Source organism: Trypanosoma equiperdum (assembly GCF_001457755.1).
Source record: "Trypanosoma equiperdum strain OVI genome assembly, contig: ctg_822, whole genome shotgun sequence".
NCBI lineage: Eukaryota > Euglenozoa > Kinetoplastea > Trypanosomatida > Trypanosomatidae > Trypanosoma > Trypanosoma equiperdum.
In genome coordinates this window covers 74,678-88,604 of record NW_027124779.1, presented here as the reverse complement: position 1 = coordinate 88,604, position 13,927 = coordinate 74,678, and the positions used below count along the sequence as shown (strand labels likewise).

Genomic DNA, 13,927 nt, shown 5'->3' with positions numbered 1-13,927 from the left:
AAAAAAAAAAAAAGAGCATCGCTCACCGACTCTATGATAATAATAACAATAATGAAAATGAAGTAGAGAAGAAATTTGCCACATGGAATGGATGAAGCAGCGGATCTTCATAACGCTGCCACTATTTATTTACTTCTCCCAACTCGGGCATTGTTTTTCTTTTTTTTTTGTCGTTGTTCTGTTTGTCCACCGCTGCGGTGAGTTGTAAGGGTAAAAATAAGGAAAGACTGGATGGGCGAGGGATTAAATAAAAATGGAAAGAAAAAAAAGTTAAAAGGCCGCACACAAATAATAAAAGCCTGAAGAGAGAAAGAACTTTAAAAAAAAAAAAGAGAAATGCAAACACACAAACAAACAAACACACACACACACCTACATTTCTATTCGGTAAGCATCAACACTCTTGAAGTTACTCGCACGAGTTTTGGAATACATGTTATTTTTCCCTTCCCCCCTTTTCTCCGTCCCAACTATTTTACTGCACCAAAATACCGCGGTAAGGAGCTGCGGCACATCGCATAAGCACCTGGAAGCGGCAGAGGTGTAACAATAAAGTAATAATCATAATAATAATAATAACAGTGGTGATAATTATTTTCATCCGCTTCCCACTTCACCTGTCACCTCTATTTCACTGGTGACGGTACAGTCGGCGGCTTAGAAATAAAACTGTCATCTCGTTCAGTTCACGCAATGCAACACAAACAAGCTTTCTTTATTTTTTAAATTCTTTTCACCCACTCCCTCCCCCATGCATATGTACAAATATATATATAAGAAGAAAGAGATACCCAAAGGCGATGATGAAAAAAAAGGTGACAAACATGTGCGCGTATGCACCAATCGAGAGAGAAATGCACCATGAAGCAAATACTCACATTGGTACATCAGACTCATTGAGGGGTGAAGGCGGCACAATATGTGGTCACTCAGCGAAACTGGCACGGGTCCGCATGAGACGGCGCTTTGGTTTGAAAGGCACGCCACATTCGTATCATTGATTCAGGTCCTGCCGTTGCCAACTGGGTGTTATCGGGGGAAAGCGCCAAATAAATAGGACCATCTCGCAGGCCACCATAACCACTCAGCCGTTCCAGCACTTCACCGTCTTCTTTTAATTGATACATTTGGAGCAATTCCGCGACCTTCACGGGGGCACGGGATTGCCCGACAGTTGGAAGAGGTGGGAAACCATCAACTCGACTGGTAACGGTATTGGGAGTGACACTAGCAGTGGTGTTGCTTGCGCTGTAGTTGCTTCCACTAGTGGCAGTGGTATTATTGGTTGTACCGCCGTTAGCACCAACGCCACCAAACGGGTGATGACGATCAACATATGTCACATACCGCGTATCTTCCTCATCACTGGAGTTGTCAGGCGTATCCCACACACCACTAGCAACAAAACCTGAGCCATCACCATCATTCTCTGCCGTGCCAAGATGCCCACCATTCGCTGGTGATTGTCGTAGGGCCACGACTGTGTTTTGACCGGAACCTGCAGGGGCAAGAGATATTAATATCTCATCGGACGTTTCACTGCTGACAATGCCAAGGATTGGAGCGGCGAGGGGGTGCGCTGCCTTCTCCGATCGGCTGCCCACCGAATAAACAGACAGAACAGATCCGTCTGCGCCACCGCCGTAGAGAAGGACAGATTGAAAAAAACTTCCGTGCTTGCCGCGATGCCCATCTGATGCCACGCTGCTGAAATCGCTGAATGGAAAACCCCACCAGCAGAATGCTCGCACTGGATGAGGGGCGTTCGCCCAAATCGTTCGTCGCTTTGAGCGGTCATCAGGCCCCATACGGCTCGTTTGGTACAGAAGAAGACTGTTATTTGTCCCAACAGCAATGTGCTCTTCATCTGGAGTAACTTCTAACCTGTAAATTGGCGCTCCTACATTCACAACACACTGAGGTTTCCACGAACCACTCCCAGGGGGAAGATGCAGGGCAGTGTACCACTCCACCGACCAATCGCAAAGGTTATGAAGGGTTAGCGTGCCGGCCATGGACCCCGCGTACAGTGTATGCCCAACAACTTGCAACGTGCTCACGTGATTTGTGTGATCCCTGATAACTACTTGCACTGCCCGAGCAAACATTACATCCCCTCGCCTGCCCGGTCCCTCCCCACTTCCACAACGCGGAAGTGGCGCGACATCCCCCCAAACAGGGCAGCGGCTCACCACTATCCAACCATTTTCCATTCCGTATGCTATGTACACGTCCCCACTGTCGGTCGCCTGTCGTGACGAGGCAACCGCACTCACCACACCGCACGTCTGTGGAGCCTCAAAAATTAGTTGTGTCCTATCAGGTCCATGCCAGACGTAAACCCTGTTCTGCAGCGCAATTACGGCGCCCGCATATCCCCAACACAGTGGACTAAAGTTGGAATGTCCTTGCGAATCACACGACGGAAGGCCATGAGCATCAAGGACTTTCTCATATGTTTCCACCTGCCGCCGTGGGGTCGGATGCTGCGAGTACAATGCGCCTCGTCGGAGTAGCGGACTGCCTTTCACCGACGCCCCGAAACCACTCATCTGCGCACTGAAGGCGGGTGTGCAGGCGAGGTCACTTTCATGTACAACGGGCGTACGGAGTACCGGCGGATCCGCGACTGACTGCCGGGGACCGAGAACAGGAGTGCGCAGAGTCGTGACGGGAGTCATCCGATGCGCATCACCGCACAATGAGGAAGCTCGTGGGGTGGCGCTCCGGCTCTCGCGGTGCACAATAGGAGAATGAGGTCCCTCCATGGGTGGCACCGAGATTGTACTTCCAACAGAAAACGTAGAACAATGGGTTGTTGAATGCAAATAACCCATCCCGCGTACGGGAACAGTTGCAGGTGTCACAGCGCTTTCCCGCGGCGGGCGAACAGGTGTATGACATCCTTCTCGGTGATCAGCGGGCAACACACCCATCAGCGGGGCCGGTGCAAATCCCGCATTGGAACTCATCACTCCACCAAACCTCCTCGTTGGAGTGCTGGAAGGTGAACCCATCAACGACGAGTGGCGGGTGAGAGACATTCTTGACGTTTCCGACCGTTGACGCATACCCTCTGAATCCACGAAACATCGTTCACGCTCCTGCAAAATGGGAGGATGCCTTCCTCGACTTGGCGGTGACGATGGTGCCGAAATTAGCGCAGACGTCAGAGAAAACGGCTGTGACGATAGGGTAAGAGTTGAGTCTACAATACCATGCGCTGGGGAAAAAGAACCATCGGGATCACCTTCACGAGAACGCGTTAACCGAAAGTAGTCCCCACCGTGAGAAAGCATGTGGCCAGTCCCCGTTAGCCCCATACAGGATTCCAGCGTCCGCCGATAGCGCGCCTCCGTAAGATCTTTGGAATTGTGCTGCAGCACGGCGAGCGGATCACGCAGGAATTCCTTGTAGTCGGCTACGCCAATAAACCGATCCTCTGCTGTCCGTGGGCTCACATCAGTGGACGACCCAACGGTGCATCCCTCTGTGGTGAAGGAACAGGGTGACGGAGCCGGTTGACTGCCGTGTCCGTGACGTGGCTGCCACATTTCGCCGCAAAGCGTCGGGTACCAGCGGAAAACAAACAAACAAACAAAGGGCGCTTAGTCAAGACTTTCGCGATAATAACGAGCGAAGTTACAGTATCGCCCCTCCCCTCAGCAATGCGCGTACACGCACAAAAAAGCAACTTGTGCGCTGTTTTGCTGATTTTGCCGCAGATACACCCTTTAATAATGGAAAAAAGACGAATGTTTCGCTTTATGGGTAAACAAGCACCACCAAAAATCAACGGGGGCACAAACAAACCCAACCACCCCGTCGATTTCGAAAAAGTAAAAAAAAAACGAAAACTCAACAAAAAAAAATATTCTTTCGATTGAAGGCTGAAAAGCCCCTGGTTTCCTTCCCTCCTGAAATTCAAATTTTTATCTCCCTCAAAATCAACGAGAGGAAAACGAACCGGCAGATAGTTGAAGAAGGGAAGTGAATATATGGGGAAGTGTATTCAAATATCTTATCCACCTTCCTTACCCTTACCCCCCTTTTTTTTCCACCGGCAGCTAACAAACAACAAAATCTGTGTAATGTGGCTGATGACACGCCCCTCTGGGTAGATTATCGTTGCTGTTGCTTTTGCCTTGATAAAGGTGAAGCGATGGAAGCAAAAAAAAAACTGTATGAAATATATGTTCAAACTGTTATATGTTGAACTTACTCTATGGCAATGGTCCCTATGGTGGTCCGGAAGGGAGGAAGAGAGACAGAGAAATGACTTTCACTCGTATCCTCTACCGCTACGAATGTCGCAACCGAATTTAGTCACTGAAATGTACCAAATGCTATGCGTTTAAATAAATAAATATATATATATATATATCCTTATATGACCTTAGCAGAAGAACGACGAGGATTGGCACAAGTGCTTTCCCTCTTTCCTCACCTTCCCCTTTTGTAACCACTATTAAATATTCCCTTTTATTAAAATATTTGTATCTTTTTTCCTCCTACTGTGTTTCCTTCCCTTTCGGGTTTGCTCTCAAGTAAGTGCAGTCCTTTTTTTTTCTTTTTGCTTTTGGAAACAGGTGTATTTCTGTTGTTGTGGCTGTTGTTGACACAATAAGATAAAATATAAAATAATCTCGTTTTTCCCCCTTTAACCCAAAGAGAAGTCTCACGCTATACAGCAACAACACAAAAAACGGTGAGAAAGTATACACAGAGTTGTCTTCCAATACAAAAAGAAAAAAGAAAAATGAAAACCGAAGGAGGGAAAAGAAACCACCTTTCAGTTGGGTTTCGTCGTGTTGAAATGTTGAGGTTGAGATAAAGGAGGGGGGAAAGAAAGAGAAAGAAGAGAAAAAATGGATTTAAATAAGAAAGCTGCAGATCGTATTAAAACAGGGAAGCATCGAGTAGCAGAGTTTCTGACATTGACATAATAAAGAAGGGTAATGCTTTACTTATGACAACAGTAACAGCAGTAGTACAAGCAAAACTCGCAACAACAACAACAACAATCAAAAAATTAAAAAATAAATAGGCATGTTAAGGGCAGCACAGCAAAACGCACGCGCGCCCAAAAGCCGGAGTATCTGTTTATTCACTGCAATATCATTCATCTACCAATTCTGTAAAGAAACCGGGACGCCATTCGCCTTTTTGTGAAGGTGGAAGAGCGAAGAGGGGACTCGTCACAGGCAACACAATAAGCGCCACAACATACCAAAGCAACACCACAAGTCCACCCACGACAGACAGTCGCAGCGAAGTGTTGGTGTACCAACGTATTGCCGCGCTGTGCTGGGCGTGGTGGCGAAAGAAAAGCCACGTCGTGAACCACAACAATGGCAACCCCGCAAAACCACTGTAGAAATATATTCTACAGAGGCGCTCCGCTCGAGGAATATTCAACGGTCCAGTCGTAAGCATTTGTCCCCTTCGCTACCTCCTTCCGCGTGAAAAGGTTATAGTAAATGAACTCGCCGATACTAGAAATAGTCGTTCGACCGACTAACAAATCCTTTTGATTTATTGAGCTTTTGGCCTTTATTTACCTTCAAACAACACTAGCAATAAGCAATTGCGCTCCTCCCCCGTTCCTTTTAATTGTGATTGGGCAACACGCCTTCTCACCTATTTGAGAAAGAGCTGAATGAAAACAAAAAAAAAGAGCATTAGAATAATGGAGTGAGCGATCATGGTGCGAAGAGGGGTGTAAGTGAACAAATAACACGGGTCATAACAACGGTGCAGGCGGTTCTACAAGTCCTCAAACTGAAGTCGGCCACAAGAAACAGTGAACACTGAAAACGAATGCACAAAGCAAGACAAAAAGCCACACACACACACACACACACACACACACACAAGGAGCTAAATAAAGAAGGAAATAGCAGTTCAACCCACCGCAACAACTACAACAAACATCTCTTTCCCCAACACATACATTTTTGGCTCACTTTGACCTAACGATACAAGAAAGGTCCCGCAGCAGTTACAGTCACCAAACCCGTACCGGGGTATGAAAGTACACATCTACTTTTTGTCGCAAAAAGAAAATAAATGTGGCGGTGAAATAAAGCTACATCTGCGGCAATTACAGCGTGGAGTAAATTGAAAAAACAAAAACGCCTCCCCACTATTGCACCAACAGGGGATCATATTTCACAAAAAGGTGATAGTAAAGGGAATTTGCGTCACCGTTGCACTACCGTTGATGCTTAACCACCTCGACAAACACCCCAAGAATACCTATAACGTTGGTGCACCAACGGGTGAATAAAAAAAAAAAATAGGAAAACAAAGAGGAAGACAAGAATCTATACATATGTTTTTTTTTTTACGCGCGCACCCCTCCGCCTCTCCCCCCCCCCACTGTCATTTACCTGAAGAAACTTCTGACTGAGTGAGGCATGGAAGACGGTACCTCAAGAAGTTTTCAGAAGGAATCTTTGCAGAGCATTGTGTAATAGAGCTCCCGGAGGTTTTAGCGTGCCCCTTTAACTTCGACGACAAATCCCGCACACGCGCACAGCGTTCCTCACCTGAAATTACAGATAATATTCGTGATTTCGGTTTAAGCATTTTCTCATCATCAAATATGCCTCTACGCTCGTGCTTTAAGGTAAGTGACTCCACAGCAAACAGCTCCTTTGTTTCCGCGGTAGGTTGATGTACTTCGGGATAAAATAGTCGAGCTTTTGGTGGCGAATTGATGCCGGTCTTTGGGAGGAGATCACGTTCCGGTGGTGGTCGAAATTTCATATTCCTCACTTTTATGTCTTGCACGACTCGCGGCGGGTGCACCTCTTGCGTTATCGACTCCTCCTCAACCAACTCATTACCACTTCGGTTAGGGTGGTGTACAAGTGGAAGTGGCCTGTACGCTTCTGCTGGTGGTTGGTACAGTTGTGGTATTGTAAGAGTTGAGTAATGAACACTTTTCTTACTCTCAGGGGTTGGTACACGGGTACACGTGTAAGGAACTTGAGTATTCTCCAAATCCCAACAAACGTTACGGGGTTCATCGGTGCCAACAAGTGGTCGACCAAGCTGCACACTGCGTGTGTAGTCCACCACAGAACCAGTGAAAAGGAACCGGGGACGCAGGGGTCGACGGCTGTTTCCATTAAATGTGGTGTAATCACTGCCTGTCAGCAGCGGCTGAGCAATTGGTATAACTTCTTCATTGAATACAATGTAACCCGTGCAGTTGTTCATGAGTGAATCATACACAGACCGCGCATGCTGTGCACTCACCGGCACTTGGACAAACACCAATTCCTGACCATCGCCGCCAATACAACCAGCGGGGTTCACCAAGTATGGTGAAAAGAGAAGGTCCTTCTTGAAGTAGGCCATTTCACCATCCGATTCATCGTTGGTTACGCCAATAAGAGCCAAGATCTTATTTATAGTACTTGTTGTACTTCTCACTTCGTCTTCGCGGTACCGTGCCTCGTCGAGTATATCCTGAAGCGCGTCTACCTCCCCGCCCTCGCGGCTGCAAGACGAAAGCCGTTTCATGCAATTCGAGAGGCGGGCCCGTAGTGCCACACGCCGCAGTCTTCGCTGCACTAACAACTTCAACAATTCCTCTCGCGTCAGAGATGCTAAGAACTCGTCTTCTTCGTCAGCCGACGGTGAAGCGCCTAATTCACTATCATACTGTTTGGTACCATTCATGTAGCCGACTCCTTCCTCACCCCCTTCACCAAAACATAAACCTCGCATACCTCGACGGCCAACACCCTGACCCAAGTACATTTTTCCACCTTTGAAAAGCCGCTTTACCGCACTGTACGATGCAGCTTGCAACCTAGCAAAAGCATCCTTCGCCCCCAACACTACTTCGTTTTTCGCCCAGTAGTTGAACTCGCGTCGCCGCCCTGAGCGGCTGTTGACACTAAATACATCCACTTTGTCGTCTGAAACTACACCACCGCCTTCCGCAGCGGTGGATGGATCCCCTTTATCGGAATCAATAAAATAGCTAGCAACCACGCGGCGACTACGTGGGTCCATCACATGTCCCTTTTCTCCATGCTTGCCTTTGAGATGCTTGACCGGGTCCTCCATAAAGTCAGTGATGAGTCGAACCTCAGCCGCATAAGTTTCTAGGAACCCGAGAAGGCTATTCACACGCCCCTGGATAATTTCAAATGCCTTCCGTAGGGCGTTCATATCGTCGTTGTATTGGCAACGCAGCATCTGTACACTGTGTCGAAGCTCGTCCAAACGCTCCCTCAGAAGCACCTGTGCATGACTCACTATGGTGGGGATCTGAGCCGTTATGACTGATGCACTGCATTGATCTAGCATAGACAACAATCCAGTGCGGCAACCGTCTCCCTTGTCAAGTATTCCTCCTAAAGCTCGACGAGCCAAAAATTCAGCTAGCGCTTTTCTTGCTGCCTCATCTGATAAACCAGGAGAGCTGATAGTGTCCGCTAGTTTCTTCCCCTCATCGCCAAGCAATCCCTCCATCGTCAGGGCTCGTACATACTGCTCGTAATCAAATATTGCATTAACTGGATCACCCCACACAGACTCTGCAGTTTGTGTGGCCACAGATACGGTACGGCGTGTCAACAGTTTTATCCCTTCCCTGTCGCCTCCGAAACGTGCACTTCGCGCCGAAAGTGAAACAGGGGTTGCTGGCGCTGTATCACCTGCCTTGCCTCCCGTTGATCTCCGGAACTGCGTGAAACGGGCTGAAACAACAGAAGCTCGCCGCTCTAAACCTTCACCATCCGCGTGCGAAGCCTCCTGCCGTGGACTGCTGCCACTCCAAATTGAACCAGGGCCCGGATGTGTATCCTCCATTCCCAGCGGCCCGGAAGTGCCACTTTCCTCACCCGAGAATGACGATGACCCTGATGGTAAAACTTCACCGCATTCCTCCATTTTAGATTTGGAAGGGGCTTCAACGGTACGAACTACACCTGACACCGGCCGCGATGCACCACGCGCCGCCATGTTTAGCAACTCTGCCGGAACGCATTGAAGTGTGATCATCCGCCCCCAGCGTGTTCGTTGCATCACAGTCACGCAATCGTGCAACTGATGCCTCAGAATGAGCACTTCACGGAAGTAACTGTGCAGCATTTCATCATGTACCGTGCGGAACCGTCCAAGCATCTCCTCCGCCTCGCTCCGTTCTTGTTCCCTGCGCTTGAGTTCAGCCTCTAATTCCTTTATACGTTCTTCTAATAAGACCCTTCGCCTCCCTTCTGTACTGAGTTCTACTAGCGGAATGGCGCTGTTGATAACATTTTGCACTATCTCACGCACAAACACACCGCAAATCTCTTCGGGGGCTTCGTCATACGCCGGTCGTTGTGTGTCGAGATGCTCCTGCACTTGATAAATGAGGGTGGCCAGTCGTCGCATAACATCTGCTCGTACCTGTGGATGAACGTTGTGTATTGTTAGGATGTTATTCACATCGCGCACCTTACTCTGTACACAAAGGAGAATCTTTCCCATCTTTTCTGCTTATTCGCACTTTGCCGTATTTCTCTCCTTATTTTCTTTTTTTTCTTTTCTGATCTTTATCAACTAAAACCAACCACACCCACCCCTGACCCTTTTTTCAGTTGTGTTCGGTGCCGAATCTGACTCTCTTATTTAAGCTTATGTACAAATGAATGGTTGCTGAAGCAGGATTTCTCGACAATGATATGTACTATGAACTCCCAGGCCAAGTTGTAGGGTAAAGCGGACACAACACCGCACTACCCTTCTCTCAAACTTAACTACTTGGCAAACCACACTTCAAACACACACACTTACACTCAATGAATCCAACGAAAATAAAAATATTAAAAAAAAAAAGAAACAGCATAGAAGAAATAAAATAAAAGGGATGGGATGGGATATGAATGGAAAAGAGGGAGTTCGCAAAACAGAAAAGTCCGAACAGACTTCTGGTTACTACATATGATTCTTCTTTTCTTCTTAGTCTGTTTTAACCGGATATCATGTATAAGACGCTACTCCTAGAGCACATGGATGCGATTCCTTATGCCCGTACGTGACAAAACCCACACACGCATTGTTTGGTAGAAATAACGTTACACACACACATACACACACACACACAATTTTTACCTCACCGATGCGAATCCCTCTTATTCACCGACGGTCTTAACCCATATGTGAATGCAAAAGTGAAAAAAAACAGAAAGAAAATTTTAACATTAAAAAAAAAAAGACAAACCGTATTGAAGGATCTGCTTCAGTCCTTTACCGACCCATATGATCGCAGGACAAAAAACCTTTAGGTGGTAACACCTGAAGACAGGCCGCGCGAACACGAAAGAAATGGAGATTATATATATATATATATGCATATAATTTCATGTATGCCTATGAGGAAATGAGACGAAACAAGACGAAAGACACTACAAAACAGACATGTGAACATTTCCCCTGGGCTTCAAACCCTCTTCATCCGCACCTTGCAATTCAGTATACTTTACAAAGCGCGTTTTTTTTCCTTATCTCTCCACTCTTTAAGCCCTCGCTCAAAGACTCCACCCACCATTCCATTCGGGCAGTAAATGCTCGTAACGCCGATGCTCGAGACGTGACCGATGTTGTCCTGCTGATTATCAAAGAAAATAAAGTCAGAAAAATCACCCCTTACAGTCGGATCGTGCTCTTTCACTTTCTTAAGAATAGTACGGTGCTGATTTTTCTTGTTTGCCTTATATATTTCCACTAAATCACCGAACAGAGAAAGCATTGGCACATCATTTCCTCTCTTGTCTCTGAACCGAAACAATTGCAGCAGTTCCATCGCCCATCGCGGCTCATCACAAGTAGAAGATATCGCCAAATGGGTGTTCCGCCATTCCTCAGTTGTGCTCAGCATTTGCAGCAACTCCCGCGTTTGACCAATAAGACGCACTTCCGTCCCTTTTTTATCAATAGCAATGCTTGAGTTATCTTTCGACAGCATAAAGGGAGCGCCACCACCCCAAAGTTCATACATCTCAGGCCTCCACAATGTGCCATCAAGATCAAAAACAATAACACGAGGGGTTGGCTCAGTACTCATTATGTCAGTGAGATCTCTCAAATGCAAGTAATTATAATATACAATACAATATATAATTATATAATTATATATTGTACAGTTATATTTATAGCGTATGCGCGTTTCCTTTCGTGTAAGGAGGAGATATATAGAAAGAGATGACAAAAGATAAAAATAAAGAAAGATAGAGAGCTAGGAGAATTTGGAGCGGAAGACCATACACAAATAGAACTGCGTTGAGAAAATACATAGAACAATCATTTGAAGGAAAAAAGAAAGAGGAAAAGAAGTAATTTTGAAGTGGTACGAAACCGTCAGCCACGTGGGTGACGCAGAAAGAAGAAGAAGATACGAAAAAAAAACTGAAAGTGACCAAGTAGGTGAGAAACGACAACAACAAAAAAAAATGTCTAACACATAATAATAAAATGGTGATAGTAGTGATTGCAAGGGTGGTAAAAATGATAACAGTAATGATAATAGTGATGGTAATAATAATAATAAGGTAAGGGGGGAGAAACCACTAATTCAGGGATATAAAAAGTAGCAACTATTCTTTCAGTTGTTATTTTTCTTTTCTTCATTGGTTGTAGCATTCATTTTTCTTGTGTTCCCATATATATATTTTTCATGTTCTTGTTTTCTTTTCTTTTTTAAAAAAAAAAACTGTACTGATCGCCTTTGTCTTGGCTTATTAGTGTTGTCGTTTCTTCCTTTTTTTTTTTCCAAACCCTCTTCCCTTCCTTTTGTTTGCTTTGTTTCACCCACTTTCGTATACAATCCCATCATACTTTGCCCAATATTTTATTTTTGTTTATTTTAATTCTTCTTTGTAAGTTGTTTTCTCGCCAGAAAGTGCGCAGTTTTGCAGCTGACTTGACTGACGATGGCACCGGAGCGATCAACAGCCCCTGGATATCTAAACATGATTGTAATTGGTTAATATCAATTTTTTAAAAAAAAAACATTTTGAATATTTACAACAGTGTTAAACATCACCAATATTAATATTAATAATAATAACAAGAAAGAAAAGAAAAGATGTAATAAGACCACTTACCCCCCCCTCCCCTCCCCTCCCTTACCAGTCATTAGTCTGATTTTGTAATTTCTTCCCTCCCCCCCCTTTTTTTTTTATTTGCACACGTGTGTGGAAAAGGGCGGGAAAAAGGAAACACAACACAACACAACAAAATAAAATAAAATAGAATAGAAGGAAAGAAAAGGAAAGGAGAAAATACTGATCAAAACCCGAATACAAAAAGAAAACGTCTTGAAGGCGGATGGAAGAGGCCAGACTCCGCAGGTAAAGTAAAGAAAAAGTATTTTTTTTTTTTTGTGCAGGGAAAAAATAAAGGAAAATTTACCCACACACAAACACACAAACACACACACACACAAACACACAAACACACACACACACACAAAGACAACGAAACAGATCGAAAAATAGATAGAAAGAAAGACCACAGGAAAAAAAAAAACATACAGACAGACAGACAGACACAATTATTTTTTTTTAAAGCTGTACATGTAAGCATAAGAAATCATATATATATACGCATTTACACACAGTGAACGTGCTCATGAAACACTCACATAAACAAACACCAAAAATAACAGTTTAGTTTTCTTCCCTTTTAGTTGCTGTTACTGTTGCATGTTAATCTAATTATTCTTTCTTTTTTCTTTCTTCTTGTCGAGGCACGATCACAAACACAAACACAAACACAAACACCCAAATAATTAAAAAAAAAAAGAAAACAAGCACAAGTAAATACAAAAGTGGAATTGAAAGATAGAAAAAAAAACAGATAAACAAATAAGCGAATGAGAGCACAATGCGGGTTTGACATATCACGATAAAAAAAAAATTCACATCATATATTCACTTGGGAGAGTGTACTGCGGTGAACACCACAACAACAGAAGAAGAGAAAGAGAAAAAGGAGTGCTTTAAAAATAATGAATAAATTAATCATTTAATTATCAATTTATTTATTCATTAAAATTAAAAAATTAAAAAAACAAAACGAAGCAAAATAGTTCAGAAACATAACAATAGCTACTTTTTTTTCTTATTTATTTATTTTTGATATCACCCATTGTTACTTTCGACCTTCTTTACACCATTATTATTATTATTATTATTATTTATGCATTAAGGACGTCCCATTCCTTACGGGGCGACCCCTTTGATATCAAAGTGCTGTGGTTACCTTTCTTTATATTATATGATTTAATGTATATTATTTATCCTCCTTTTATCTCTTTTTTTTTTTTAAAGACCGTAATATTTTGTCTCATATCTCATTTATTACCGCATCTTTTCCTCCTCCTCCTTCTCCTTGTCCTTTTCGCGATACATACGCCCAATGACAAAAGAAAAAAAAAAGGAAACAAATAAATAAATAAATATAAAAACACCCGTACAGTTACCGCCATTTACTGAAGAAAGGAGATTTGTTTGAGAAGGTATAAAAAGGGGGGAAAAAAGAAGAAAGATGTTACAGATAGGTGGTAAAAAGATCTGGGGAAAATAAATAAATATTTTATACGTATATGTCTACATACTTTTGAAACATATATGTACATCTACAAATTAAATAAAATTTTTTTAAAATGCCATGAGCAACCCTTTAAGAACTTAAATGGAGAGGGTTCCCCCTAATCAAAACAAAAATAACACAAAAACAATAATAATAATAATAATAATAACTCACTTCAACTGACGTACCGGCGGTTGCTTTGAACTTTTTTTAACCAAAAAAAAAGGAAAATAAGCGCGTCGCCCCTCCAAACCCTCATACTTGTACTTTATCAATTTGTAATTCCTGATCTTCTGTCTTTACAGAAAAAAAAAAAGAATTATCATTA

The 13,927-nt window shown here is 43.9% G+C and overlaps 4 protein-coding genes across 4 annotated transcripts; all 4 read right to left on the bottom strand.

The window, feature by feature from the left end:
• Positions 1–929: 929 nt before the first annotated feature.
• TEOVI_000386300 (uncharacterized protein) lies at positions 930–3,554 on the bottom strand (the record flags this gene model as incomplete). The annotated part of the gene is made up of 1 exon (XM_067226702.1): positions 930–3,554. The coding sequence occupies one exon, from the start codon at positions 3,552–3,554 to the stop codon at positions 930–932; it is 2,625 nt and encodes an 874-aa protein (XP_067082803.1).
• Positions 3,555–5,118: 1,564 nt separating this feature from the next.
• Positions 5,119–5,436, bottom strand: TEOVI_000386200 (Presenilin enhancer-2 subunit of gamma secretase, putative; the record flags this gene model as incomplete). The annotated part of the gene is made up of 1 exon (XM_067226701.1): positions 5,119–5,436. The coding sequence occupies one exon, from the start codon at positions 5,434–5,436 to the stop codon at positions 5,119–5,121; it is 318 nt and encodes a 105-aa protein (XP_067082802.1).
• A 948-nt stretch (positions 5,437–6,384) lies between these two features.
• On the bottom strand, positions 6,385–9,495 carry TEOVI_000386100 (uncharacterized protein; the record flags this gene model as incomplete). Its single annotated transcript, XM_067226700.1, has 1 exon — positions 6,385–9,495. One exon carries the CDS (start codon positions 9,493–9,495, stop codon positions 6,385–6,387), a length of 3,111 nt encoding a protein of 1,036 aa, XP_067082801.1.
• Positions 9,496–10,486: 991 nt separating this feature from the next.
• Positions 10,487–11,071, bottom strand: TEOVI_000386000 (magnesium-dependent phosphatase-1/HAD phosphatase, family IIIC, putative; the record flags this gene model as incomplete). The annotated part of the gene is made up of 1 exon (XM_067226699.1): positions 10,487–11,071. The coding sequence occupies one exon, from the start codon at positions 11,069–11,071 to the stop codon at positions 10,487–10,489; it is 585 nt and encodes a 194-aa protein (XP_067082800.1).
• Positions 11,072–13,927: the final 2,856 nt, after the last annotated feature.